Below are 23,581 nucleotides of genomic sequence, written 5' to 3'. Positions count from 1 at the left end.
GAGGCCCTGAGCCAAGGCGAGGGCATGATGGCTTGCCCACACGGCCATCCAGCTGGGCAATGGAGAAATGACTTAAGGCACCGGGGTTTCGCTAACAAGGATAAATAGATAAGTGGCACTTCTGATGAATGTGCCCGGTACCACAGAGCGGATGGAAGTGCACAAATAATGATCCTCTCTCGCTCTTAGACCTTTCTGCTGAAATTGCCAATTAAGATAGTGCTCAGAGACGGGTGCAGATTCCCATCAGCACGGAAACCGCCTGACACCAGCCTCAGAGCACCGGGTCCGGCCGGCTCCCGTGGCACGCATCCCGGCGCTGCGCCGCCCCGCACTTGACCCGAGCCAGGCACCAGTTCTGGAAGGGCTCCGGCCTCCAGGCCTCCCGGCCTCCCGGACCCGAGGCCATCCAAGACGCTGCCGCCTGGTGCCGGGGCTGGGCTTCCCTGGCCTGGCCTGCCCTTGACCTTCGTGTCTCTGTTCCACACATTTACCTCCCAGGGCCACGTGGGCACGTGCAGCAAACTGTCTTGGAAGGAGCAGGGGACCAAAGACAGCTCAGAGCAGCCGGTGCTGCAGGTGTGGTGAGCACAGCGGCTCCGGAGCAGGGCTCCTGTGTGGAGCGGCGCTGGGGACCGGGGGCCAGGCTGACGCCACCGCGGAGGGGACGCGAGCACTGGGGAGGGGGACAGGCCAACACCACCCTCGCCTCCTGCACGGTGGCCTCTCACTCTGCTCACTCCTGTGCCCCCAGCCCTCACCCCCGTGTCCCCACCAGAAGTTGATTCACAGCCCAGCCCGGCCCCTCGCCCAGCTCTGGACTCCACAGAGCGCGCGATCCCACTGAAGCTGGGCAGTCACCCCTAAGGCTGCAGATGGCAGTGGGACTGGGTCCCTCACCACAGAAGTGAACGCGTCACAAGGAAACACGCTACTCTGCACAGTTAACCTGCCCAAGGAAACACACTACTCTGCACAGTTAACCTGCCCGAGGAAACACGCTACCCTGCACAGTTAACCTGCCCGAGGAAACACGCTACCCTGCACAGTTAACCTGCCCGAGGAAACACGCTACTCTGCACAGTTAACCTGCCCGAGGAAACACGCTACTCTGCACAGTTAACCTGCACTAGCGCTAAACAAGATCATTCCCTCACCATCTGGAGTGCCCAGGTCCACTCCCTCGCGGTGCCAGGGAAGGGCATCTCCCCTCTCCCGGGGACTCCAGGCAGGTGGTTGGCATGAGGCTGATCTGCAAGCCACGTCTGCCACGTGCGTGTCTCTGCATCCGGGACTTCCACACGTGAGCCTGGGGGACACAACTGAACATCTAAGTCAGTGGACGAGAAACACAATGTTGCCAAGTGCAGGCATGTACAGCATGAACTCTGTGGCATCTGTGCAACAAGATTAACCACAATGAACCTGCCAGGTGCCGGTGGCTCACACCTGTCATCCTAACTACTCAGGAGGCTGAGATCTGAGCATCACAGTTCAAAGCCAGCCCAGGCAGGAAAGTCTGTGAGACTCTTATCTCCAAGAAACCATTAGAAAAAAAAACAGAAGTGGCCCTGTGGCTCAAGTGGTAGAGCGCTAGTCCGGAGCTGAAGAGCTGAGGGACAGCGCCCAGGCCTGGAGTTCAAGCCCCACAACCGACAAAAAAAAAAAAGATTAACCACAATGAAAAGGTACAAGGCTTCCGTCTGGAGCGGTGAGCACCCAGAGCACATAGCAGACAGGACAAATTTACCTCCCACAGCTTTGCTGTGAGAATTAAGACAGTGGATAGATATACAGCCTGAGGAAAGCTAAGTATTAAACTGTCATTTTGTCAATAAAGCGTCATTTCATCAATATAATGTCCAAGGGCCTGAATGCTTCTGCATAATTAATTCTGCTGATGCATTAGGGAATGTTATACACAATATTAATCAAAAAGTAGTGTCAATAGAAGGGTAATATATAAGTCCAGATGTAAAGATTACAAACCGCCCTGAAAACTGTTTTCTCATGGGACACTTCCCGGCTAGAAATATTTGTTTTATTTTTTTTTTCATAAAACTGCAATTTAAAAAATTAGTCACTCAATGAAAAGCAATTAGAGTAATTCAGAGAAGCCTCCTGGGAAATTAATGTTTTTTGAAATATTGCTTGACAAATGGCACTTAGTGTTTGGAAAGTCCCCTGACCGCGGTGACCGTGTCCCAGGCAGCTGTGGGCGCTTCCCCCGCGGGAAGCCCGTGGCTCACCTGCAGCAGACCCCACAGCCCCCCACAGAGCTGAGACAAGATGGGGCCGCGTTGCTCCGGAAGCGTCGGGACCCGGCGCCCAAGGCCTGGCTGGCTCTCTGGCCCAGGCCTCCCGGCCTCTCCCCTTTTCCCAGGCCCCCTCCTGTCCCCAGCCTCGCCCCCCACCAGTGGCCACGCCCCTGCGGCCCAGCTTCCGCTCTCTCCAGGATGTCTCCAGTGCCTGCGTCCGGCTGGGGTGGCAGGGCCTGGGCACACATGCGGCCTTCTGGTGATGCCCTTGGGATTTCGGTTACATCTGAGGGTGTTGGGCCGGGGACTCTGCCCACCGGGCCTCGGACCCGGTGTGATGGGGCTCAGCGGCCCCGCCAGGCCCGGTCAGACCCGGGGCTCTGCCTCTGCCCAGCCTGATGCAGGCCATGGCCAGGCTCCAGGCCTGAGACGGTCAGACTCCGGGCTTCAACCTCAGCTTCCCTCGCTCGGGAAGTGTCTTCCACAGTGCACGTTCAACAAACCGGGAAAACCGTGATTCCGACTCTGCAAGAAGAGATGGGACAGTGCTCCACGCATGGAAGCCGCCACTGAGGCCGCCACGGGCCAGCGCCACCAGCGGCCTCCTGCCTTCCCCAGGGACTGCCCTCCACCCTGCCCAGGACGCAGAGGCGCCGCCCAGGGCTGGCTCGGAGCGAGCCGCGCGGCTGCCTCCCCTGAGCTCCATCCCCATGGTGCCCCCCCCCCCCCCCCCGTCCTGACTCCAACTCCTCGCTCAGAAGGCCTGCCAGGCCTGCCCTGTTTCTTGGCTATTGCAGCCAGAAAATGCCCGGGCTGAGACAGGGTGCGAGCAGGGACGGCGAGGATTGTTCTTCAGGGTCTGGCTCCGGCCGCCGGGGCCGTAGCTGGAGGCGGCGCGGTGGCCCTCTGAGGCCTGGCACCCAGGTCTCCCAGGGAGCGGCCGCCGCCCTGGGCCTGCGGGCTGCACCACACCCAGCCCAGGGTCCCCCCCCCCCCAACCTGCTGGAGGAAGCCAGCCAATCAGCCTCGGCTGACTCTGGCACGGAGATGCGGGGAGCAGCCGCGGGTTCTCAGCCGCCCGAGGCCTCCAGCCCTCAAAACGGGCAAGAGTGGAGCCTGTGGCCATCACGGAAGGGTGCGAATGGGCTTGTGTGCTTGGCTGCCACGGAGTGACCACCCGCAGGTTTACACACACACACACACACACACACTCCCGCCACTGCCACTGGCTGCAATCGATCACCCACCCCACGGGGGCGCCGGCCTGCAGGAAGCTCTCTCCACGTGCCAGGTGCTGCCTCACCGGCGGCCGGAGGATATCAGCTCCACGTCACAGATAAGATAAGGACATGCAGCCTGGAAGGACTAAGTCACTTGTCCAGGTCACATAGCAACCCACAGAGAGGCCCCGCGCCCTTGGGCACCTGGCTGTGACCCCTCCCTCTGGACCCCACACCCCTCCCAAAGCAGCCCGCCGTGCTCGGTTCCACGTGAGACGCAGCCCAGCGCTTCCTGAGCTCCTGAGGCACGCCACGGGCCCAAAAGGCCTCCCACAGAGCCGGCAACGGATGGTCTATCTGGAAATGGATTCCCAAAACTTGATTTTTTAAGTTGTTATTATAAAGGTGATACACAGAGAAACTTGCGTGTTTTTGAGATTCGTTTTCATTTTGTCGCTCAGGCTGACTTTGAACTCCTGACTCAAGCCATCCTCCTGCCTTAGCCGCTCAGGTGAATACACAACACTGAACATGCCAGTGCTGGGCTTGAACACAGGGCCTTGTGCTCTCCCTTGACATTTTTGATTTTTTTTTTGCTGGGTCCGGTCGTGAGGCCTGAACTCTGGGTCTGGGCGCTGTCCCTCAGCTCTTCAGCTCAAGGCTAGCACTCTACCACTTGAGCCACAGCGTCACTTCCGGCTTTCTTCTTTTTGCTTATGTGGTGCTGAGGAATCGAACCCAGGGCTTCAGGCATGCAAGGCAAGCGCTCTACCACTGAGCCACCTTCCCAGCCTCCCTTGACATTTTTGCTCAAGGCTGGCACTCTACCACTTGAGTCACACCTGCACTTCAAATTCCTAAAATGTTAAAAGCTGTGTTTTATGGAAGATTATATCACATTTCTCTGTGTGTGTGTGTGCTTGCACACACGTGTGCGCATGCACACGTGTGTGTATGTGTCCTGGGGCTTGAACTCAGAATCTGGGCTCTGTCCCTGAGTTTTTCTTGCTCAAGGCTAGCGCTCTACCACTTGAGCTAAGCTCCTTTTCTGGCTTTTAGGTGATTTCCCAGAGTTAGAATCTCATGGACTTTCCTGCTCAGGCTGGCTTCAAACCATTAGTCTAAGATCTCAGCCTCTTGAATAGCTAGGATTACAGGCGTGAGCCACTGGCACCCAGATATATCAGCTTTTTATTCAGATCAGTAAAATAAAGATATTGTCATGAACTATTTCCTATTTGTTTTTTTCAATAACCTTTTCAGAAATGACACTTAAATGCATTTTAATATAAAGGTTAATGCTGCATGAATAAAGGGCAGATGGCACTCAACTGTAGATCACCTGATGCAGTCTTTTAAAACCTCCTTAGCTGGCACGAGAGATCTTACTCGCTCTGTATATCATTAAGAGACCCATGTTTGAATCAAGCAGTCCTTATTAATTTAATTATTAAACCAAATTTGCAAGCATTACAATCTCCTTCAAAGAAAAATTGCATTATCAATATATTTCCCATCAAGTATTCCTAGGAGCCTACAGTGATCTATAAATATATTCATGCTCCAGAGGAGGTCTTGAGTGTTAACTGTTTTATCTTCTTCTCTGATCCCCTTTATCATCTGAAAATGTTTTATAATTGTTTGGGGAAGGCAAGCTCCACCTCTTCAGTCACAGAGCATCAGTTAGAGGGAAGGCAGTTTGGGCGTTTGAAGTCATGTGATCGTTCATTCCTATGCACGTTTTTGGCTACAGTGGGGCCAAGCAAGCATCTCCCCCCCCCCCCCCCCGCAAGTAACAGCAACAGAGAAGATTCACTAAAAACAAGCGTGTGGCTGGGCCGTGGTGATGGGTATGGGGAAAGCGGCACTGAGGTGAGTGTCCGTCTGTGCGTCCAGATCACGTGGAGCCACGTGTGTGGAGAGCGCTCTGGAGACAGGCCAGTTCTGACATAGCAGCAGCTGGGAGGAGCCCGGGTCCCCTCCACAGGCAGCCTTAACCCAAGTCCTCAGGGGCTGAGCCCTGGGACCATCTTACCTTCGACCTTCTAGAAAGAAGTTCCAGCTGGGGGCCGGTGGCTCACATCTGTAATCCTGGCTACTCACTCAGGAGGCTGAGATCTGAGGAGAGCAATTTGAAGCCAGCATAGGCAAGAAAGTCCATGAAGATTCTTATCTCTAACAAAACAGCAAAGAGCCAGGAGTAGAGCCGTGGTTCAAGTGGTAGAGTGCTAGCCTTGAGTGAGAAAAGCTGAGGGACAATGCATAGGCCTTGAGTTCAAGTCCCAGTACTGCACAAACAAGACCAAACAAAACAAAAAATCAGATTATACTCGGGTAAATCTACTTAAGTAGATTATAAATTTAGTAAAATAAAGCCAGGCACTGGTGGCTCACGCCTGTAATCCTAGCTACTTAGGAGGCTGAGATCTGAGGATCACGGTTGAAAGTCAGCCCAGACAAGAAAGTTCGTGAGACTCTTATCTCCAATAAACCACCAGAAAACTGGAAATGGCACTGTAGCTCAAGTGGTACAGCTCTCACCTTGAGCTGAAGAGCTGAGGGACAGTGCCCAGGCTCAGAGTGCAAGTCCCACGACCGACCAAAAAAAAAAAAAATTAGTAAAATAGATTTATACATAGATTTTAAATGATCATTGATAGTTCACTAAGAAACCTAGGGGAAAAGAATACATGATTCAAAAAGACCAAATAAAATTGACTCTGGGCACCGGTGACTCACACCTGTAATCCTAGCTACTCAGGAGGCTGAGATCTGAGGATCACGTTCAAAGCCAGCCCAGGCAGGAAAGTCTGTGAGACTCTTATCTCCAATAAACCACTCAGAGAACTGGAAGTGGTGCAGTGGCTCAAGTGGTAGAGCATTTGCCTTGAGCTGAAGAGCTCAGGGACAGTGCCCAGGCCCAGAGTTCAAACCCCACGACCGACCAAAAAAAAAAAAAAAAAAATTGACAACCAGTGAGGTTCATTTTGATCTCTGTTCTGACAAATTACCACTCACTTTTAGAAAACACTGGTGAGAAGTGGCACTCTGGCTAAAGTGGTAGAGTGCCAGTCTTGAGTGGAAAAGCCAAGCAATAGCACAAGACCTTGAGTTCAAGGTCCAGTACTGGCACACACACATACAAGTAATAATAGAAAGCCAGGCACTGGTGGCTCATGCCTGTAATCCTGGCTAATCAGGAGGCCTAGATCTGAGGATCGCAGTTCAAAGCCAGCCCGGGCAGAAAAGTGTGTAAGACTCTAATCTCCAATAAAATACCAGAAAACCGAAAGTGGGGCTGTGTGCTCCAGTGGTAGAGTGCTAGCCCCGAGCTGAAGAGCTCAGGAACAGCGCCCAAGCCCAGAGTTCATGTCCCATGACCGACAGAAATAAATAAAACAATAATAGAAAACATCAGCCTGGGGCTGGGAAAGTGGCTCAGTGGTAGAGCGCTTGCCTTGCATGCCTGAGGCCCTGGGTTCAATTCCTCAGCACCACATAAGCAAAAAGAAAAAAGCGGAAGTGGGGCTGTGGCTCAAGTGGTAGAGTGCTAGCCTTGAGCTGAAGAGCTGAGGGACAGTGCCCAGGTCCAGAGTTCAGGCCCCATGACCGACAAAAAGAAAAAGAAAAAGAAAACATCGGCCTGCATCTAGGGACAGTAGAGGACAAGACTGCTATTCTAATGTACTGATCAGAAGGACAGGTCCTCTGTGTGAGGCTGGCTGTGATGCTCACCCAGCCACCAGGCTGTGTGCCCCCCCACTCTGTCTCTGATGCCGTACAGTGTTCTGATGGGCAGGCTGCTGGTGCCAGACAGAAGCCTGCACAGCCTGCCTGTGTCCACTAGGACACCGGAGGGAAGGGCTTCCATGATGGGGGGGGGGGGGGGAGCAATATGGCTTATAAGAATTGGTTTTGGTTTCAATGCTGGTAGGTCATGCACACAGGGCTGATGCTCCTGTCTGGCTTTTTCTACTCAAAGCCAGTGCCCTACTACTCAAGCCACACTTCCCTCAATTTCGGGCTTTTTGTTCGTTGATTGTTCTGCCTGGGGTTAGCTTCGAACCGTCACCCTCCTGAGTAGGTAGGGTGATAAGTGTAGCCACTGGTGCTGGCTGGCTTGAAGAATTTCCGAGGAGAGCTGGAGGCATGTCTCAAGCCGTGCAGCACCTACCCACCACTTCCGGAAAAATACAGCAATGATCGCCTGTAAAAGTGTTCCCACACAAGAACAAACGTGACCGCCAGAGCCTCGGCCGCATGCGGGAGGCACATGCCTGTCCTGGGGTAAGCATCTAGTGTATTCTGCAGAACCGGAGAACACCGTCTGGGAAGAGCCGGCTGCGGTCATGACGCTGCAGGTTTTTGCATCATTCTTGAAGTTTGAGTCCTGGAGAGTCTCAAGGCCAAAAGACCAAAGATTTGCCAAAGCCACCTCCTCAGAACGGTGACCTTCTTTGGCTCCCCAGGCAGCCCCCACATCTTGTGTTTTTTTTTCAGGCTTGGTGGCTTGGTGAAAGGCAAGTTTGTGCCGTGCTGATTTAGTGCATTATTAGCTGTTTATACAGTACAGAAGCAGCATTTGACGTATGAAAAATGACTTTCCGATCTCAGGGAATAAATCAGGGCTAGCAAGTGATCCCACTTAAGACTTAGCTTTACCCAGTAAAATATTACACCTGCTATTACTCAGGGCAAACACAGCCCCTCCATTTGTTTATTGAGGAAACCATTTATTTGAGGACATTTAATTGCAATAGTGAAGCCTGACTTGGGGGTTAATCCCGGTTTATCGATGCAATTAAAAGCAGTGTGTGCTGTGTCTCCTGTTTATTGTCTGGAGGGGTGTTGACACAGCCCGGTGGTGGATAGGTGTGCTTCAGGACATCTGTGCTGGGCGAGGTGTGAGGCGGGGCGGCAAACACGCCCGCTCTGTGTCCGCGTTTGCGTACTCTAATTGGGGAAGAGCTTCTAATTTGATTTTACTTGGAGCAATATGAGTTCAAATTGTTCTATAGACCCAGCACTGTTTGGTTTCTTGTCAATGATTCATGGTATTTTAATGCCCGACGGGCAAACACTGAACCTGCCAGCCACGCAGTTGGCAGCATTCCACAATCACCTTGGCCTGAAACGCACCCCGCTCACTCCAGCCCTGGATCCCCGCTCTGCGCGGTCCTCTTTTAAGTCACTCTCCATGTCTCCTGTCTCCATTCACGCCCATGTGGCGTGCTCTGAGCGGGGAATGCAAGGCCCAGGCCTGTGCGGCCCCGGCCCCCGTGCCCCGACCCACATGGGACATGGCTGGAGAAAGCAAAGACCTTAAAAATTCCTCTCTGAGGCTGGGGGTGTGGCCCAGGGGCACAGCACCTGCCCTAGGTTTGATCCCTAGCACCACACACACACACACACACACACACTCTTTTAGGCAACATTGCCAACTCAATTTGAGAGTCCAGCGGTACCAGGACACCAAAGCCAGAGAGGAACACCCACAAGAGAAGAAAACCCAGGCCAGTATTCCTGAGAGACAGACACAGAGAGCCCCAGGAAAGCACAAGCAAACGGAATTCAAGGACACATTAAACAAACATGCGCCGCCATCACGTGGGATTTATTCCTGGGAGATGAGGTTACATCAAAATTACAAATCAATCAATGTGATGTAGAAGTTCAAAATAACAGAGAACAAGATATACACAGTCAGCTCGTTAGACGCAGAAAAGGGATTTGAGCAAAGCCAGTACCTTCTCATGCTAAAACCCCTCGTCAAAAGACAAAGAACATTCTTACAGGCTATCAAGGCCGCACCAGCATCCACAGCGAGCCAGCTCGGGCTGACAGGGCCCCAGCCAGCACGCCAGGTCCATCCTGCTCAGCAAAGCACGGGCAGTCCCCGCCAGAGTGTCAGGCCAGAGACAGAAACAAAGCTTCCAAATCACAGAGGAAGAGGTTAGGTCATTTCTGCTTGCAAAGAATATGATCTTATACAAAGGAAACTCTGGAGACGCCACCAAAAATATCGAAAATAATGAGTTCAGCACAATGGAAGAATACAGGGTCAACACATAGAACCAGTAGCATTTCTGTTACCAGAGGGATTATGGAGAAAGAAAATTAGGAAAATAGTCCCATCTCTATCAGCATCAAAAAAAAAAAAATTAAAGTCCAGTCACTGGTGGTCACCCTGTCATCCTAGCCACTCAGAAGGCTGGGATCTGGGGATAATAGTTCGAAGCCAACCTGGGCAGGAAAGTCCATGAGACCCTTATCTCCAACAAATGACAAACAAAAAAGCTGGAAGTAAAGCTGTGGCTCAAGTGGCTGATGACTAACCTTGAGCACAAAAGCTCAGGACTGCATTCTGGCTCTGAGTCCGAGCCCCAGGACCAGCAAAAAAACAAACAAACAAAAAAAGTTCACCAATAAATTTAACCAAGAAGACGCAAAGACATGTTTACTGGAAACTCTAAAAAACTGATAAAAGAAGTGTAAAGAAGAAGACTACCAATAAATAGATATCTCCAAGTTCATGAACTAAAAAATAAATATATTAAAATGTTCTTATTCCAAAAGAGACCTATAGACTTAATGAAATCCAATAAAAAGCCCATGGGCATGTTCCCCAGAGAAAAGGGAAAATCCTAAAATGTATATGCAACTAGCCAAAACACCTTCGCAGAGGAATGAAGCTAAGGTAGATATGACACTTTCTGATTTAAACTATATCAAAAAGGTATAGCAATCAAAATATCATGGTACTGGCATACAAACAGGTGCATAAATCACTGGCACAGAACTGAAGGCCCAGAAATAAATCTATGCATATATAGTTAACCAACATTTGACAAAGGTGCCAGGAATACAAAATAGGAAAGGACAGTCTATTAAATAAACAGTGTTAGGCAATCTCGGTATCCACTTGCAAAAGAATACGATTGGACCAGCCACGAGGATCAGCTCCAGATGGGCTCCAGCTTCCAAGGAGGCCCCGACACCGGGACACCCACAGGAGGGTGGGAGGCTCATGACACTGAGCTTGGAAACATCGTTTTCAGGAGAGATGAGTCCAAAAGCAGATTTGAGCAAGCGGGACCCATCCAACTCAGAGGCCCAGCAAAGGAAGCGGCAGAGCGGAAGGCAGTTTACGCCACAGGAGAGAACCTTTGTACATCACATACACAAACTACATGAGGAATCCATACAACTGAACAGCAAAAAGACCCAAACCTCAATGTTTCCATTTGAAAATGTCTGAACCAGGGTGGGCGGGCATGCTGAGGGGGCTGGCCAGCTGCACTGCACTCATAAACTATTGGTTGTATGCCAATTCCGTTGTACAGCTAAAGACAATTAATTTTTTGAATGTGTGAACAGATTTTCCCACAGAAAGTGTACAGAAGGTCAACAAGTTTACCAAAAGATGCTCAGCTTATCAGGAGATGCAAGGCAAAAAAAAACCCGCGCCTATTAGAATGTTGGGCTTGGTCCCAGCAGTTCACCCCTGAAATCCTAGCTACGCAGAAGGCTGAGGTCTGAGGACTGCAGTTGAAAGCCAGCCCTGCCTGGCAGGGAAATCCCTGTGCCTTTTATCGCCAATTAACCAGCAAAAACCAGAACTGGAGGTGTAAGTCAAGTGGTAGAGTATCAGCTGAGCAAGCAAGTTCAGATCCATGAACCACAAAAGAGGAGAGGAAGAGAGAGGAGAGAGAAGATAAGAAAATGTGGTACATATGCACAATAGAGTTTTATTGATTCATCAAGACCAAAAGCATGTCATCTGCAACAAAAAGATGGAACTACATGTCATCTTATTTAAGGATATAAGCCAGGGTTAGGAAGACGAAAACTACTTGCTTCATATCGGGAAATCCAGGCTTTTTAATTTCACAGCTGCACATTCTAATGGAATCTTGTATTGATCATCAGCTTTCACTGATTGGAAGCTAGATTTTTAAGACAGAAAATTAGAAGAAAGCTACTTGGAATCTAGAGAAAGGGGGCCGTGGGGCGGGAATGGGTGAATACATGACTCGCACACCCGAATCCGTTAATGAAACCCATTATGATGCATAATTAACACATTCCCGTTTACAAAGACAAAATGGGAGCTGAGGGTTGGCTGGAAAAGATATGGAGAGAAAGAATTCTTGAGGACTGTTGCTGGGTGCAGGTTAGTACAGATATTATGAAAAAATGGTACGAAGCTTCTCAGGCGCTGGCGCTCACGCCTGTCATTCCAGCTACTCAGGAGGCTGAGATCTGAGCATTGTGGTTCAAAGCCAGCCTGGACAGGAAAAAGTCCATGAGACTCTTCCCTCCAATTCACCACCAAAAAAGCCAGAAGTGAAGCTATGGCTCAAGTAGTAGAGGACGAGGCTTAAGCAGGAGAAAAAAAAAAACAAAAAAAGCTAAAAGACAGTGTGCAGGCCTTGGCGCACACCGACTGTAGTATCAGCACAGAAAGAAAAAAAATGTGACTGTGGGGACAGCAAAACAAGCTCCTCACAAAGGTGAGGCTGAGACTGAAATGAACTGGTCCCGCTGCCCCGGGAAGGGCTGCTTCCCCAGGGTGGGGGCAGGGGCCTGCAGGGCTGGGTGCCCGCCCAAAGCCACCTCCCGCCCAGGCTCCCCCCCTCCGCAGCCCTGGCTCCGCACAGGTGCACAGCCATTCCTCTGGAGAAGGCAGGAATTCCTTGGAGTCCTTGAAGCCACCGCCGGTCCTTTGGTCCCAAGCTGCTCACACAAAGCAGGGTCCTAAGCCCTGCTGCCTGGTTCTTGCGATCCAGCCTAGATAATGACCAAAAGAAAACAAGCAGGAAAGGGCCACACGGGGGTCACGCCGCCACCCAGGGCCCGGGCAGGGCGGCGCCCAGCCGGAGCAGGGTGAGGCCAGGCCTCCGCCCCTCGGGGGCCAGAGGGGGGCTCTGGGGACTCCGACCAGCTAGTGCCTTCTGACTGAGGAGGAAACCATTCCTTTCACACCTGGGGCGGATGGGTGCAGGTTACGGAGGATCAGGGTACCAAGGATCAGGGGGCATGCTGGGAAAGCTGCCCGCTCAGATCTGCTGGGGGACCCGAGCTGGGCTGTTTTTCAAGACAGGATCTTGCTGCTTGACTTCAAACTCTCAGCCTTCCCCCTCATCCCCTGGGTTTGGTGCCAGACAGCCCGACGGACACCCGAGGTTCCTGAGAGCTCAGGACTGTGTTTCCAGATGCAACGGATCTAAAATCTTCCTTTCCTTAGTTTTGTTGTATTGTCCTGGGCTGCCCTCGGGTCCCTGGTGCTGTCCCTGAGCCTTCCACTCACACACGCAGCCTACACCGGCAGCTTTGGGGTTAATGGGAGGTGAGTCTCCAGGACTTTTTCCTGCCAAGGCCGCTTAGGGCTGCAGCCCTCAGTGCCCAGCCACAGTCTGGAGCCTCCTTTGCTCTGAAAACGGTTGTCAGGGGTGTGGTCCAAGTGGCAGAAGGGCTGCTTAGCCAGTGGGGTGCCCGCAATTCAAACCTCAGTACCCCAAAACCTGTGCTTGAAATGGACACCTACGTATGCACACACGGGCACACCAAGCTTCCGTTTCTCCAGAGCAAGTGCCGCTTCTCTCCATGCTGGCAGCCTTCTGGAAGGGGCCTTCCTCCTGCCTGGCCAGGTGTTCAGCCGGATGGGGCCTGGCCCGGTACCCTGCTCCCTCGCTGGCTCTAGCCAGTGTGGGCTGCCCGCGTCCCTCCCGCTGCCCATGCCCCCCTCCACATTTCCCCCCTCCGCTGCCCGCGTCCCTCCCGCTGCCCGTGTCCCTCCCGCTGCCCGTGTCCCTCCCGCTGCCCGCATCCCCCCTCCACATTTCCCCCCTCCCGCTGCCCATGCCCCCCTGCTGCCCGTGTCCCCCTCCACATTTCCCCCCTCCGCTGCCCGTGTCCCCCCTCCCGCTGCCCGTGTCCCCCCTCCGCTGCCCGTGTCCCCCCTCCGCTGCCCTTGTCCCCCCTCCCGCTGCCCGCGTCCCCCCTCCACTGCCCACGTCCCCCCTCCGCTGCCCGCATCCCTCCCGCTGCCCGTGTCCCCCTCCGCTGCCCGCGTCCCTCCCGCTGCCCATGTCCCCCCCTCCGCTGCCCACGTCCCCCCCTCCCGCTGCCCACGTCCCCCCTCCGCTGCCCGCGTCCCTCCCGCTGCCCATGTCCCACTGCTCGTGTCCCCGACACCTCCAGGCTCCCTTGTGGAGCCCAGGCCTTCTCGGAAATGGGGTGCCCGCTCCTAGGAGGCACAGCAAGAGGGGGACAGGGAGGGCGGGAGGGCGGGAGGGCGGGAGAGGGGAGGCAGCGGAGGGAGGACCGCTTGGCCGGGAGTGGAGGCCAGCTCTGCCCCACGTCTTCCCCGAGGGCCGAGGTCAGCCGCGGCCTCGAGTCCCGCCTTGGCTCTGGGCTCTGGGGACAGTGGGGCCCCGCGTCCAACGCATGTTTGGGGTCTGGGGCGACCTCCAACCCTCCGTGTCACACCTGGCCGCAGGCTGCAGGCCGGACGTGGGCTCACCTGCTTCGCGCGGGGCAGGGAGGAGGAGGAGGAGGAAGCCGGGGCCAGGAGGGGGGGCAGGGTGGGCGAGGAGGGCGCGGGGGACCCAGGAGGGCGCGGGGGGGACGGAGGAGGACGCGAGGGACAGAGGAGGGCGCGGGGGACGGAGGAGGGCGCGGGGCGGGCGGGGAGGGCGCGGGGGGGGGACGGAGGGGGGCGCGGGGGACGGAGGAGGGCGCGAGGGACGGAGGAGGGCGCGGGGCGGGCGGGGAGGGCGCGGGGGGGGGACGGAGGAGGGCGCGGGGGACGGAGGAGGGCGCGAGGGACGGAGGAGGGCGCGGGGCGGGCGGGGAGGGCGCGGGGGGGGGACGGAGGAGGGCGCGGGGCGGGCGGGGAGGGCGCGGGGGGGGGGGGACGGAGGAGGGCGCGGGGGACGGAGGAGGGCGCGGGGGACGGAGGAGGGCGCGGGGCGGGCGGGGAGGGACGGGGGACACAGGAGGGCGCGGGGGGACGGAGGAGGGCGCGGGGGACGGAGGAGGGCGCGGGGACGGAGGAGGGCGCGGGGGACGGAGGAGGGCGCGGGGGACGGAGGAGGGCGCGGGGCGGGCGGGGAGGGCGCGGGGGGGGGGACGGAGGAGGGCGCGGGGGACGGAGGAGGGCGCGGGGGACGGAGGAGGGCGCGGGGGGGACGCAGGAGGGCGCGGGGACGGAGGAGGGCGCGGGGGACGGAGGAGGGCGCGGGGACGCAGGAGGGCGCGGGGACGCAGGAGGGCGCGGGGGGACGGAGGAGGGCGCGGGGCGGGCGGGGAGGGCGCGGGGGGGACGCAGGAGGGCGCGGGGGACGGAGGAGGGCGCGGGGAACGGAGGAGGGCGCGGGGACGCAGGAGGGCGCGGGGACGCAGGAGGGCGCGGGGGACGGAGGAGGGCGCGGGGACGCAGGAGGGCGCGGGGGGACGCAGGAGGGCGCGGGGACGCAGGAGGGCGCGGGGACGCAGGAGGGCGCGGGGGGACGGAGGAGGGCGCGGGGACGCAGGAGGGCGCGGGGCGGTTAGGGAGGGAGCGCGCGCCCGGGGCGGTGGGCACGCGCGCGCCCGCGCAGCCTCTCTGGGAACGAAGCCGGCGCTTAAAATACGGCCAGGTCGATAGCGGTAATTAATTGGAAATGAGGAACGAGCTCCATTAGACGGGGCGAGAATCATTTTCTAATTTAACAGAGGACGTTCGTGAGGACCGCGAGCCCGAGGCGTCCACGGTGCCAGCCGCCGGGCCCGGCCTCCCCGCCCGGGCCTCGCGCCCCGAGGCCCCCGGCCCGCCTGGCCGCTCAGGCCTCCCCGCCGCGGCCTCCCCGCCCCGACCTCCCCGCCCGGGCCTCCCCGCCGCGGCCTCCCCGCCCGGGCCTCGCGCCCCGAGGCCCCCGGCCCGCCTGGCCGCTCAGGCCTCCCCGCCGCGACCTCCCCGCCCGGGCCTCGCACCCCGAGGCCCCCGGCCCGCCTGGCCGCTCAGGCCTCCCCGCCGCGGCCTCCCCGCCCGGGCCTCGCCCCCGAGGCCCCCGGCCCGCCCGGCCGCCCCCGGCCCGCAGCCCCATTACTACGAAATTGCTAATTGGAAAATGAAACTGTCAGTAAAGCGTCCCGCGAAGACAGCACCTTAAATACCAGGGTGTTTTATTAGCCCCATTTCCTAACAATAATTTATTGCAATAAAACAGACACTGCGGGCCCCGAAATTGTCTTTTCATAATGAATAAATTCGGGCGGCTAATTAATATATAAACCGGCCCGATTTGTCACGGTGATTTGTATTTTAGTTAATTGTGAAAGTAATTACCCCGCGGTCAAGCGAACAGCTTTCTGGAAATGACCAGGCCTGAGGTTTTATTTCCTTCCTGGGGAAGAAAATTCATTTCTCCGAGCTCTCGGCGGGATGAATAAAAGTCATAAATCTGGGTGATCGGCGCGGGCAGAGTCTAAATGGCTCCATATTTCATTTTAGGTTTAATAGAAATATTCATGCTCTGTTTTAATGAAATTAAATTGAGGGGGGGATGGGCCGGGCTGAAAGCGGCGGCGCGCTCCCGCGGGGGAGGGGGAGGGGGAGGGAGGGGCGGGGAGGGGGAGGGGGAGGGCGCCCCGCCCCGCCCGGCGCGGGCCCGGCCTCCCCTCCCCGGCCCCGGCCTCAGCCCCGGCCTCTCCTCCCCGGCCCCGGCCTCAGCCCCGGCCTCTCCTCCCCGGCCCGGCCTCTCCTCTCCGCCCGCAGCTCCGGGGACCCGGCTGAGGCCGCCGCCCGCCGACCCCGTCGCCCCCTCGCGGAGCCCATCGGCGACCTGCCCGCGTCCCGGAGCCCAGACGGCCTGGACGGCACGGACCGAACGAATCCGCTCTCCCGGGGGCCGGTTCGGGCGCGGGGCGGCGGCGACGCCCGCCGGGTCCCCCGGTCCGCGGCCGGCCCAGCGCGGAGCGCGGAGGAACTGCGTCCGCGGGCGCTCGACGTGAGCGGCCGCCCCGCGCCGCCGCCCCGCCCGCCCAGCGCCGGGACCTCCGCAGGATGGAGGCCTGGAGGCCGCCTTGCACACGCGCGCACGCACACGCGTCCCAGGTCCCCCCGTGCGCAAACACGCGTCCCCCCTCCCCGTACAAACACACGCGTCCCCCCACCCCCGTGCGCACACACGCGTCCCCCCTCCCCGTGCGCACACACGCGTCCCAGCCCACCCCGTGCGCACACGCGTCCCCCCCTCCCCCGTGCGCACACACGCGTCCCCCCACCCCCGTGCGCACACACGCGTCCCCCCTCCCCGTGCGCACACACGCGTCCCAGCCCACCCCGTGCGCACACGCGTCCCCCCTCCCCCGTGCGCACACGCGTCCCAGCCCACCCCCGTGCGCACACGCGTCCCAGCCCACCCCCGCGCGCACACGCGTCCCCCCAGCCCCGTGCGCACACGCGTCCCAGCCCACCCCCGTGCGCACACGCGTCCCCCCAGCCCCGTGCGCACACACGCGTCCGTCCCCCCTCCAGTGCGCCAAGGCCGAGGCCCGGCCGGGAAACCTGGCCGCCCTCCCCTGCCGCCCTCCCTGGCTCCGGCCCCACCGTCCCTCACTAGCTCTAGCCCGGCCCGTCCGCACGGCCCCTCCCAGACTCCTGTCGCCCGCACGGTCGCTCCCCGGCTCCGGCCGTCCCCACCGTCCCTCCCGGGCTCCGGCCGTCCCCACCGTCCGTCCAGGCCGGGGCGGCCGCTCCCCCGGCGCCTCCCGAGTCCAGATGTCCCCAGTGGGCCACCTGTTCCGCGGGGTAATTATTTTAATGGAGGGGGCCCGAGTCACGGGTTCGCGCCCCCAGCGGCGACAGCTGCGGCAGCTCGGCCTCTCAACGGGATTTCCCAGATGGGCCGCAAGGCCGTCGCCAAAGCCCTTAACGACTTCATTAGCCAAATTATCCCGCCCGGAGCGCCGGGCCGGAGACCAGAGGGGAGGGGCCGTCCTCCTCCCCGCTCCCATTGAGGGGGCAGGAGAGGCGAGCCCGGCCCGGGGAAGAAAACACCTTAGAGAAGGGGGGACAGCTCCCGCGGGGAGGGGGGACAGCTCCCGCGGGGAGGGGGGACAGCTCCCGCGGGGAGGGGGCTCCATCATGCTAGCACCCTGCCCATACAACCCAGAGCCATCAAGAGCCACGTGAGGAAATTCTTCTTATGCAAAAGGAAGTGATCCCATGTGTGTGATGGGTCGGGTTGTGAGGGAATGCGCGATGGCAGCCCTGAGTTCCCACTGCTGCGTGGGAAGGTTGGATGGAGCAGCAGAGATGTGGCGCTCTGGCAGAAGAGGAGGCCAGAGTCTGCTTTCAATATAACGTCTTCCCTACGCCCATGAGCACCTGCACGTGCACACTACGGGAGCCCAGTTAGGGCTCTCGTTCTTCCCAGTGTGGGGTGGTCAGTGAATTCCTGCAAGGTCAGCCTTCTGCTGCACTCCAGGCCTGAACAACTAGAAAACACTGGTGGTGGAGGTGGTGGTGGTGGAGGAGGTGGTGGTGGAGGTGGTGGTGGAGGTGGTGGTGGAGGTGGAGGGGGTGGTGGTGGAGGGGGTGGTGGTGGAGGTGGTGGTGGTGGTGATGGTGGTGGTGGAGGAGGTGGTGGTGGTGGTGGAGGAGGTGGTGGTGGTGATGGTGGTGGTGGAGGAGGTGGTGGTGGTGGTGGAGGTGGTGGTGGTGGTGGAGGGGGTGGTGGTGGAGGGGGTGGTGGTGGAGGTGGTGGTGGAGGTGGTGGTGGTGGTGGAGGTGGTGGTGGAGGAGGTGGTGGTGGAGGTGGTGGTGGTGGTGGTGGTGGTGGTGGAGGTGGTGGTGGTGTGTGTGTCTAGGTGGGGGTGTCAGGCAAGGTGTCACACGCCTGGGATTCCAGGGCTCATGAGGCTGAGGCAGGAAGATTGAGAGTTGGAGGTTAGCTTGGGCTACTAGCAAGAACCTCTCGGTCCCTGTCTCTGTCCCTGTCCCTGTCTCTGCCCCTGTCTCTGTCTCTGTCCCTGTCCCTGTCCCTGTCCCTGTCTCTGTCTCTGTCCCTGTCTCTGTCCCTGTCTCTGTCTCTGTCCCTGTCTCTGTCTCTGTCCCTGTCCCTGTCTCTGTCTCTGTCCCTGTCCCTGTCCCTGTCTCTGTCTCTGTCCCTGTCTCTGCCCCTGTCTCTGTCTCTGCCTCTCTAACTTGGGGCATGGTAACGTGCCTGTCTAGCAAGAGGCTCTGAGATCAAATTCCAGTACCACTGAAAGAAAAACAACCGTGGAAAGGAGGATGCCCTTGAGGTGGGTGGGCTGTGGGAGGGGCCTGGGCGGCCTGGCCGGGGCCTGCTGGCAGAGGCCCCTCCTGGACCTTATGGGCTTCCCCAGGGTCCTTCCTTGAACCCAGAAAGCGCGCCCCGGGAAGAGGCACTGATAGGTGGGACCTTGAACTTGAGGGAATTCCCGGTCGCCACTCGGACCCCGCCCCCCTGCTGCTTCGGCTCAGCTTCCGCCACCTCAGCAAGTGGTGAGCAGAGCGGTTGGCCAGGACTTCCTGCCATTATCTGACGCGGTTTGGACATTAGTGCGCTGCGACTCACCACCATTTCGAGTCACTCACTGCAGCATTAAACTGTTTATCTTTCCCTGCGTGCTCCTGCCGGGCGGCCTGGCCGCCGGTCCCTGTGGCAGGCAGGCCGGGCGGGGTCACCTCTTGCGACATTGTTTGGAGCCCAGCTCTGTGTCCTGGGTTCCCAGGTGGCGGTGGGCCGGTTAGGGAGGTGTGCTTGCCCACTCTCTCGCTCACTCTCGGGCTGAGCAGTGGAAATGAACAGCAGAAGCCTTCGCAGACCAAGTGGAGAGTGAAGCGCATTTTAGGTGTCAGACAGGAAGCCAGCTCTTCAAAGTGCAGCCATTGTTCCTGTCTTCAGCTGCAGGACCCCCTACCGGACACCCATCGTGCGGGGCACGGGGGGCTGGGGTGCTCAAGGCCCCTTGGCTCCCAGGCCATGGTAGTCTGATGAGGCCCCCGGTTCTTCATGACAGCCATAGTCCAGACTCTGTGCAGACCCACTGCAAATGAAATCCTGCAGCACACACAGGCCATTCCTGAGAAATCCTTCATTTCTGCCTAGGGCACCGCATCGAAGCTCCGGGAGCCCCCCACCACGGCCGCTGGCTGTGTGTGACCCGGAGCCTCTGGGTGTGTAGCTGCCCTTGGAGCCGGGTGGGCTCTCCCCACTCCTGGAAGTGCTCCCCACAGCTGGAGGGCTCTGGGGACACTGCCCACACTCCTGGCACAAAGCAGAGAGCCAGGAACAGTTTAAAGAAAAACAAAAACAAAGGCCCAGTGATTGCTGGGGGGCGGTGCTTTGTGCAATGCAGCCCCCCAAGTGTGTGCTGGGGTTCCAGCTGGGCCCAGATGCTACCAGCTGGCTGGGTAGGGTCAGGGGTGAGCACTCTCGTTAAAGAGGTGGGTGGCAAGCATCCTAGCTACTCAGGAGATTGAGATCTGAGGATCGGGGACAGAGCCAGCCCCGGCAGGAACATCCTGAGACTCTTACTTCCCATTGGTCACCAAAAAGCCAGGAGTGGAGGTGGAGCTTGAGCCAAAAGCTCAGGGACAGCACCTAGGCCCTGAATCCAAGCCCCTCCCCCCCACCTGCACACACACCTGCACAGAGAGTGACAGGAAACGCAGGCATGAGAAATCCAGAAGGTCAGCCCTGGCAGAAGTCACCCACCAGGGGTCAAGGAGGAGCCGGAGAGCGGAGGATGGGTGCTGACCAGGGAGCCCTCTGGGCTCCACAGGGCTGTGGTGTGGGCTGAAGTGTTTAGTGCCCTTTTCCCTGAGCTGGCCTTCCACCAACCCCAGGCCCTCCCAGCCCCCCCCCCCAGCCTGGGTCTGCAGTGCCCCAGGAAGTTTAGGTGCCTCTCCTGCAGCCCAGTGCTGAGCCCTCATCTCTGTAGGAACCTGGAGAGCGCAAGCTGAACTTGAACTGAGCTGATCCCCAGGAACTGTCCAAAGGATAGCTAGGCCATAAGCTTCTGGAAGCCTCTCTGAGGGAAAAGTGGCAGGTGCAGAGAGGAAAAGCTGCCTTCTCCCCAGTCCTGAGCCACACAGGGGCAGGGCTGTGCAGGGGCTCCCTTACACGTGCTACGCGGCAGGCACCCACGGGGGAGAGGTGTACAATGACCAGGAGGCCACCTGCCTGTCCTCTGTGACCTGGTGTGGTTTGAAGTCCTCACAGCTCCCAGCTTCACGGGTAATTCCAGCTGAACATAACATAGATGGCAGCAGTTTATTCTGGATTTTGTATGAGTTGCTATTCTAAGAACTGGGAGTCTTCCCCATGACAGTACTCAACTCCACACAAGGCCTCCAAAGGGACCCGCGATTAGAGGGCTCCAGGACTTTCCTCCCTGCTCCTCTCCCACACTGAATCCATTCCTGGAGTTTCTGGAGAGAGGAGCAACCTGGAGGTGCAGTGTTTGGAGTCCCACTCCCCCAGACCTTTGATCTCTGTCCAGCTCTCCCGGAGGCCCCCCCTGCTGCCCCCCATGCCCTCTGGGCTGGGTCAATACAGACACCGGGACTGGACCGGAAGAGACCTAGAAGGCTCACTTCACACATCATAAACTGCACAAAGACCCCATCCCTCAGATAGTCCCTCCCTACCCACCCACCTCTCTCTAGACAATTGGCAGAGCGCCTCCCACACCTGTTCACTTACCGCCAACAGAAATGGAGCATTTGGTACTGTGTAAGTCACCTGGCTGCGTGCAGTCCAACAGGACAGCAAACCCACCGAGTGCAGGAACTGCAAAGCTGGCCTGCATTCGGCCGGCCCAGGCACGCGGCAGACCTGGGGCTGACAGCTGGTGGGGGGCGGGCGGAGGAGGGAGTGCACGGGGCCTGCACGCTGCAGAACGAGGGGGTGTGGTGAACTCCCCGGGGAGTTGTGGGAACTCCTGAGACAGTTGTGCTGAGGGAAAGAGGGCCATGCCCGTCTGGACTGTGTACTCCTCCCTCTACTAAAACACCTGCAGTCCATAGACAGCAATGGGTTATTTGAGGCACATTCTGGGGATTTCATTGGCAGCCCCTCCCTTCCGCTTTTTAACTCATTCCCCTTGGGAAGGAGCAACCTACCCCCCAGTGGGGGGATGGGGTGAGACTGTGGGTGAGCTGGAGTAAAGGCTCCGAGCAGCCCCGCCCCTGGAGAGAGAGGCCATGCTCCAGCCCCACGCTGACCAGGACCGCTGACCAGGACCCGAACAGGTGGCTGACAATTCCTGGGCTGCTTCACCACCCCTCCCTCCCCCAAGGACCCGGGAAGACACCCGAGCCGTTGGACACAGTCTCCTGGGATAGGGCAGGGGGAAGATCCACCCCCAGCTCTGAGGCTTCCCTGTGGGCTGAGGACCAGCCAAAAGTCCCTCCAGCATCACCGTGACCGTTAGGAAGATGAGTACCCGGTAGGTACTCCGTGCGTGCTGGAGGAATACCAGGCCCTGCCACTCAGAGGCTGGCTGAGCTCTTCTCTTCCACACACACACCGTGATTTCCGTCCACTAGCCGTTAACTTTCCCAACGCAGAATAACATGATTTCCAAGCCTTACAGTACCACAGCCAGTGCCGTGGACCTCAGCGTGTCCCTCTGTCACAAGAGGAAGAAATCCTACAAACGCCAGCCCAGCGCTGTCTCAAGCCCCACCTGGGTGAGGGGCCTTTTGAGGAGAAATTGTGTGGTCGTACATCGACCTTTGAAATCCCCTCTCCCAATAACCTGGCCTGCGGCCTCTGATGAAGTTTTCCTGGCACCCATTTTCTCTTGGGTCTGCGGCCCTGGACCCTCCTGTGCTTTGCTTGCCTCTCACCGGCACCAGAACCTTGCTGCACTCACCTGAAACTCGCTCCTTCCCTCCCAGACTGTGTGGGGAGATAACCAGTCTAACGGAGCTGTGATCCAGCCTGGCCTCCTGACCTGCCTAGGAAAAGCTCAGGAAAAGCTCAGAAATGCTTTTACTGTAAATATTTGGTGTGTGTGTCTCTGTGTGTGTGTGTGTGCGTGTGCACGCGCTCACGGAGGCTAAAGCCTCCGGACCTTGCCAGCCTTCCCTCTGCGTGTATGTGTCTGTCTGTCTGTCTCTGTGTGTGCGCCTGCGCGCAGGGGGCTAAAGCCTCCCGACCTCGCCAGCCCTCCCCCTGTGTATGTGGGGGGGCTCTGTGTGTCTGTCTGTCTCTCTGTGAGCGCACGCGCGCTCCTCACCTCCTCACCTCTCCATCCCTCCCTCTGTGTCTGTGTGTCTGTGTGTCTGTCTCTGGCGCGCGGGCGCCCGTCGGGGGCTAAAGCCTCCGGACCTCGCCAGCCCTCTCCCCGGTGCTCCCGGGGACGGCCGGCAGCAGGAGGCGGGACCCGCGTTTCCCTCCCCGAGGACCGAGGACCCGAGGGCCGGCATGCCCGCGGCTGGCGCTGCCCGGCACCAGCAGCTTTGTCTTTGCGGCCCGGCGGACGGCGCGTGAGCGACCCGCGGCCCGGCGAAGGCCGAGTCCGCGCGGGGCTCCTCTGGGCGCAGGGCCCTCCGCGCGGCCCGGGCCCGTGGTCTTCGGGGGTGGCCGCCGCTCAGCGGCTCAGCCCGGCCGGGGCCCGGCCTGGGCGGCCCGGGACGCGGAACCTCCCGGCTCCCCCGGCCCACGGCGCCCGGGCGCGGGGGCGCGGGAGGCCGCGGAGCGCCCACGGAGGCCGGGGCTGCGGCTGCGGTCCCCGCCCCGCCCGGGCGGCCCGGCCCGCCGCGCAGCTTAGGACCCGGCGGCGCAGGGGCGGGGCGGCGGGCGGCCGGGCGGGGACAGGGGCGGCCCTCGGCCAATCGCGGGCCGCAGGCCCCGCCCCCGGCCCCCCGCCGCGCGCGCCAATCGGGAGCCGCGCTGCGCTTCAAGTGCGCGGAGGGGCGCGGGTCGCCCGGGCGCTCGCGGGGAGTCGAGCGGGCGAGCGCGAGCGCGAGTGGCCGGCCGGGGCCGCACGGCGGGGGCGCACGGGCCCTGGCGGCCCTGGGCTGAGCTTCCCGCGGCGACTCCGGCCGCCAGCGGCCGCCGCGCCCGCGCCCCTCCGCGC

General features: G+C 59.0%; 1 protein-coding gene across 1 annotated transcript in view; it reads left to right on the top strand.

Annotated features, from left to right (window-relative positions):
* LOC122101251 (serine/arginine repetitive matrix protein 2-like) overlaps positions 1–23,272 on the top strand; it is a 39,965-nt gene extending 16,693 nt beyond the window's left edge. Inside the window, exons 5-8 of the mRNA XM_042671580.1 lie at positions 502–584; positions 16,239–16,470; positions 17,902–17,929; positions 22,839–23,272. Coding sequence (XP_042527514.1) covers positions 502–584; positions 16,239–16,470; positions 17,902–17,929; positions 22,839–23,272 — 777 coding nt within the window. The remainder of the gene's footprint in view (positions 1–501; positions 585–16,238; positions 16,471–17,901; positions 17,930–22,838) is intronic.
* The last annotated feature ends 309 nt before the right edge of the window (positions 23,273–23,581 follow it).

This window comes from Dipodomys spectabilis, unplaced genomic scaffold (genome assembly GCF_019054845.1).
Source record: "Dipodomys spectabilis isolate Male_0828 unplaced genomic scaffold, ASM1905484v1 ptg000646l, whole genome shotgun sequence".
NCBI lineage: Eukaryota > Metazoa > Chordata > Mammalia > Rodentia > Heteromyidae > Dipodomys > Dipodomys spectabilis.
This window is presented reverse-complemented; position numbering and strand designations above follow the sequence as displayed.